This window comes from Humulus lupulus, unplaced genomic scaffold (genome assembly GCF_963169125.1).
Source record: "Humulus lupulus unplaced genomic scaffold, drHumLupu1.1 SCAFFOLD_34, whole genome shotgun sequence".
Lineage (NCBI taxonomy): Eukaryota > Viridiplantae > Streptophyta > Magnoliopsida > Rosales > Cannabaceae > Humulus > Humulus lupulus.
In genome coordinates, this window is record NW_026908661.1 from 1 (window position 1) to 6,053 (window position 6,053).

The following is a 6,053-nucleotide window of genomic DNA, read 5'->3' on the forward strand; positions in this document are numbered from 1 at the left end:
AGGAGAGAGTAAAGAATAGAAAAGATAGGAAAAGAAGAAAGCAGCCAAAGCTTGGGAGGTTGCAATACCCATTGTGGATTCTGAAACTTTCTCGAGGAACAAACGGTTTGCAATGTGATATTGTAAATTGAAAGGAGACGATGAAAGCTTCAGAAGATGGACAAAGGAAGAAGAAGAGGCATGGGGAACTGTCAACGTACGGAAATGAAGGAAAAGAGTCATGGCTTCATGGCGCGCTACGTGGACAGTGCTTGTCCATTGTTCACTTCTTGTTCTATACGCAACTATACCAAAGCTCAAGCCAATCAAATTTTGACTTTGTCCATATTATTTTCTGCTTTTTCTGATGCTAAATTCGCTCTATTTGTATTAAATAATGACATGTCCACTAAAAAAATTATTCACTAAAATTTTATACAAAATGACTTCAAACTAATTTTTAAAATAGTACATAAATAAATTTTATTGGTAAAATAAAACTGCGATTTGAGTTAGTACACATATCATTACTCTCTTTTGTATTTATGTCAAACAATAACGACAAGTATACTAAAATTATGGATCAAAATATTAAACCAACTAATATAATACTACTTTTTAAATTGTCATATCGGTTGGTCTAATATTTGGTGCGACTCCTTATACTCCAAAATGAGGAAAACAACACCATATTAGATTGAAAGTTGCTTTCACTTTGCTGACTGAGCATGTTTGGGGGGAGAATCTATTGACCATTTCCTACGAATTCTTACAAAGAAAATGTGTAATGTCCAAGAAACTTGTTAAAATATCTAATGACAAAGTACCCGAAAAAATGGAGCCACTTATTAAGACTATGCAAAAATCCAAAAAAATCGAATAAACTGCTAAAACTGACTGCCCGAACACTGAAAAAATCGAAACCGACGGAACCAAAAACTACTGAAACCGTATTGGCGAAAACGGACATTAAATCGATCGGTTTATAAGTTGATCGCAGACCGACCGAATATGCTTAGGTTCAAAATTTGTGGATATAACATTATAACCATGTGTTTAGGTTTTCAAATCATAAAGTTGACAAATTAAATTAATCAATTTCATATTAAAAAAAAAGCTAAAAAAATGGATTCTAATAATCTACATTTTTTTAAACTTAAATTTCCTTAAAAATTATTTAAAAAATAAATAAATAAAGAAAAAAAAATCAAGTTCGCTTTGGGCAGTTTTAACTGACTGAACTGCAATATAAATCGATCGATTTTTTTTTTTAGTGTAAGTAAGTCGGTTGATTTTTAAATCGCATCAATCCGAACCGAAAACCGAAATTTGAAATTTATAATAAAAAAAAAACTGCCAAAACCCATGCTCAGTCTTACTACTTATTACATTTTCATTCCTAAATGAAAATATGTGAGCAAACAAAGATCATTATACCATTGGCTAATCCCATCAATATACGCGTCATTCTTGAAAATGGTGCACCATTGGAGCCTTTTGACGAATAGTCTTCGATGTTCAACCAAATATTTGGGTCAATAGACGTTTAACTGATCTTAAGAGAAACCAACGAGAAACTTAGAAAGTTCTTCAAAGATTGAATATCAACATTCAATCACCTATAAAAAGCGCCCAAGAGTCATCTCAACATGTTTTCTAAAGATAGAATACCAACATTCAATTCAATCGGCCATATGAGGCGCCCAAGATATATTACACCCAGGAGTATAAAAGTAAAAAAACATATTAAATCTAAAAGTGGTTATAAATCTCACAAGAAAAAAATATGAGTAATGATATGTACACTCAAACATTACACACAGTAATGTAACAGTTTAGTCTAACCAATCACATTTATTAAAACTAATGTATAATATTTGTATGCATATTTTGAATGCACGTATCATTACTCAAAAATGATATGGTAACTTGAAATGCAACTCATCACAAAAACTTATTTCACAATTTCTATGACATCACACATTGGGAAGAATCTATTGATCATTTGCTCCAAATTCTTACAAAGAAAACGTTTAATCTTAAATGAAACTTGATACAAAATAAAAACAAACCAAGAAGAGAACACAAGGTAATCGACCAGGGATAAAAAAAAATGACAATTAATGAACTTAAAAGAATCCAAGACCTGTGGTTTTATAAAATATCCTCCCCATAATGTGACACTTAAGGTAAGAATGAAAGAGAAGTGAACTATTTTAAGAATCTAAATTCAAAAGAAATATAAATCATCAAGTAATCTCCATTCAGGAGAAATGGTCAAAATAGGGTTAACCGACATGCTATATCATTTCTTAACTTTGAACTTGTTTAAAAGGAAACAGGGAAGAGTATATATACTGATATACAAGGAACCCTCGACTTTCTAAAACAGAGGATAGAAAGAAAAAAAAAAAGAAGAGAAGAGAAGAAAGACATCTAATTCTAATGCATAAAATATTGATATGTAACAACCGCACCTAATACTAGAAGAAGGTTCAATTAAGTCAGCAGAACAACAATGGAAGTAAACAAATTTGCCATAAGAGCATAGTTCATCTGTTAGTTAGTGTGCTTCGAATGCTCCTAGGGACTCCTTGAGAAGTTTCTGTGCTTCTTCTCTCCTCCTACACAAGTATCAGAAAAAGAAAAAAAAAAGTTCACAAATAATAATGGGAAGAAAAGCTTTCCTTTTCAATGCCCCTGATAAAATAACAAGAAGAGAACATTTTCATCTTAGTAAGTACTAATCGAGTAACTCGGTAAATCACTGAAACCATACCGTTTAATATCCTCTACAGCTTGTTTTCGACGTTGTATCTGAAGTTCTAGAATGTGAACGAGTGTTGCTCTAGCCTGCAGATTAATGGCACCACTATTATAAAGTAGATTCTCTAATGAATTGCAATGCAGATCAAGAATTGACGTTCTAGTACCTAAGAGATTTGTAATGGTCCTAATGGAAGCCAAGAAATGATGTTTTAACTTTCAAATATTCACAATATTTTACCTGGTGAGGCCGCAATGAATTGAGGAGATGATGCAAGTTTTTGAATATAAGAGATATATCCTCAACTCTCCTTGCATACTGTGATGGTCGAGACACAAGAACATCGGCGAGTTCCAAAATGTGGAGCAGCAAATCTCTGTTAAGTGACCTCAATTCCTTCTTAAAATCTTAAAAGATATCAAAGTTTATTTTAGTTAAGAAAGCTGCACAAAGATATCAAACAAATACATAATCTAGTTGTAAATAAGAGCAAAACACCAAAATAACCATGACAAAGAAAATGGACAGACCAAACACAGCCTCACATTTTCTGAAAACTGCTTTCATATCTCAGTAAGAAATATATATATCAAATATATATGGAGAGAAGAGCTGCAGTTTGAAAAATAAGATATGCTACTCATTTCTTCCCCACGGACCCCACTTATTCATTATCAATCAAACAGAAGTCTGAAAACCAAATGAGGCCAAAAAAAAAATTACTAGCATCGAACGCTAATTTTTTAACAATGGTAAACAGTGCCCTATCCATCTTTTTATATCTACGTTTTCTTATTCATAAAGGCTGATCAAAGAAATCATGGTTTAACCAATGTAAAACTCAACCAAACTTTAAAAGACAACAAAATATTAGGTGATCATACATGGTTTCGGGCATATTTATACCAAACAAACTTTCCCAAGTTCTGAAATGTAGCTAATGAAAGGAATCGTATATAAACCAATAAGAGAATCAACAAGTCTAATTCAATAAACCTCTATAGGAAAACAAGATATTTGGAGATAAACCATATCAAATTAAGTAACAAACTTTCGTGAGCTCTCAAAAGTAGGAGTAATTACCGTGATAATGATACAAAGCTGTAGGATCCCATAGCAAAAAAAAAACTACTTACCAATATTTGGTCCTTTTGGGTATAACTGCCGCACACCCTGCTCTTCCAAACTTGGAAGCACGTCATCAGTCTACACAATAACACAAGAAAATAAGAAAATGGAAATTGAATCAAACTTCAAAAAAAAATGTTTATAAACACAATTTCTTTTAAAGGATTTCAGATTCAAATTAAAAACCTCAACATTGAAAATCGGTATAGTTACCAATCGAGCTAAATCTGCGACCACATTAAGAACACAAATTATCCAGAATTGAAAGTAGAAATTTGCATTCACAATTTTCGGATACTAAGCAGATTCACCAAAAAAATCCTTCAAATCATTCTCATTTATTGTTCTTATTTCCCCTAAAAAATAATAAATGAGAGATAAAATCTAAAAAGAAAAATAGCGTTCTGATTGCCAAAGTAGATAAAAATACTGAGATCTGAGACAGAGAAAAGTGGGAAAATTCTCACGGTGTAGGAGCTCCCAAAACAGACGTAAGTTCCTTCTACTGGCGGAGGAGGAGGCGGAGCCGATTTGGGGTCTTGAAGATAATCTTTATAGAGACGGTAATATGGCGGTGGTGGCGGGTAGGTAGCTGCTGCCATTGCTAGGTTTTGCAACCCAAACCTATGCACCGATCAAGTTCGATGAAAAAATTCATAATTAGATGATACAAGAAAAGTAAAGTTCAATCCCTCAAAAAAAAAAGTAAATTTCAATTAAAACCCTAACCCCTAATTTATAAATGGTAAAAGAGAAAAAAAATTCAGTGTAAAAGAAGTAATTAACTAAATTTATTGGTAATTTTTTAACATTTTGTTTGGATACTGAGAATTGCCGAACAAGAAAGAAAAATAGAAATTATCTGGAAATTTTCAAATGACGAACCTGCTGATGAAAACAAAATTTGGATAACGAGAGTTGCTCAAAGAAAGGGAAAACTTTCTCTTCTATTTTCACTTTCTTTTTCTCGACTACCAAACAGACCAAAGCCCTAGTCTAGCCTTGGTTTAGAATCTCCATTGTATTTCCATTGCTGCACCATATTGGTACAAAATATAAAAACGTGTGTACCAAAATGGTGAGAAATATGAAGTGGGGAGCACCAAATTCTACACTATATTAAATTGGTACGTTACGAAACAAAACATTCCACACAAAAATGGTGGATTAGTGATTAGAGAATGGTATCATTGTTTTTTTTCTTTTCTTTTTTAGTTTCCATTAAAGCAAATTCAAATGAATTTATCAAATATATCATACAATAATTTGCGATGCTAAAAAATTATTAAGGGCTTGTTTTATAATTTATACGAAAAAATTAAATTTTTCTTCGAGGATAGGGACATATTTATCTTATTTAATAATACTCTAGCATCCTTAAAATTATAGTTAATATTGGTAAAATTTTTGTTTAAAATTTTTTAATTATAAAAATGGAAATGTTATTTTATTTTTAAAAAATAGAAATATGTTTGATAACTATTTTTGTTTTTTATTTTTAAAAATAAAAAATAATAAACGTATTTGATCATTTTTATTTTTTTGTTTAACCCTGTAAAGTGTTGATTTGAAGAAGAGAATTACAAAATGAAAGAAAAAATTGAAAACTATTTAAAAAAAAATTGTAAGTAAAAATATTCTATTTTTAAAATTTAAAAAAATAATAAATAAAAATAAAATTACTAAATACATTTTATGTTTAATTATCAAATTTTTAATTAATTAAATAAAAAATTATTTTGTTAAGTGTTACTAAACAACACAATAAATGTTTCGAATATAAAATTATTATTATAATTAATGTATTCATTATTTTATGTAAGGTGGCATATAGATAATCATTAATCAATCAGTGAGCCCAAATTAATGATAGTTTTAGAATTTTGTATGATTTACTTTGATTAATTATTATAAGCTAACTAATAAGTTGAATAATTAATAACAGAGAAAGACCATACTAATCATGAACCTCAATAATCATGTGCATAATGACATTCATGATATAACTACACTCTCATGCACCTTCAATTCAATATAGCTTATATATGAAACAAATTATACATAATTAAAAAGATAATATATATATATGGTAACACTATTTTTATGCTTAGTAAATTATCATATAAATAAATATATGATATAATTATTAAAGCTTCCACATTTTGACAACTTTTTATAC

At 30.1% G+C, this 6,053-nt stretch overlaps 1 protein-coding gene across 1 annotated transcript; it reads right to left on the reverse strand.

The window, feature by feature from the left end:
* Positions 1-2,262: 2,262 nt before the first annotated feature.
* On the reverse strand, positions 2,263-5,065 carry LOC133810298 (mediator of RNA polymerase II transcription subunit 7a-like). Its single transcript, XM_062246045.1, has 6 exons — positions 4,760-5,065; positions 4,342-4,498; positions 3,883-3,952; positions 2,987-3,153; positions 2,759-2,832; positions 2,263-2,603 (listed from the first exon to the last, which is right to left on the reverse strand). Exons 2-6 carry the CDS (start codon positions 4,474-4,476, stop codon positions 2,543-2,545), a joined length of 507 nt encoding a protein of 168 aa, XP_062102029.1. The 5' UTR covers positions 4,477-4,498; positions 4,760-5,065; the 3' UTR covers positions 2,263-2,542.
* Positions 5,066-6,053: the final 988 nt, after the last annotated feature.

Excerpts from the sequence above, each read along its gene's own strand:
- LOC133810298 (XM_062246045.1), bottom strand. The coding sequence starts at position 4,476 with ATGGCAGCAGCTACCTACCCGCCACCACCGCCATATTACCGTCTCTAT. Across the intron at positions 3,953-4,341 it reads GTTTTGGGAGCTCCTACACC|ACTGATGACGTGCTTCCAAG; the intron begins GTGAGAATTTTC and ends GTTATTGTGTAG. Across the intron at positions 2,604-2,758 it reads GCTGTAGAGGATATTAAACG|GAGGAGAGAAGAAGCACAGA; the intron begins GTATGGTTTCAG and ends ATACTTGTGTAG.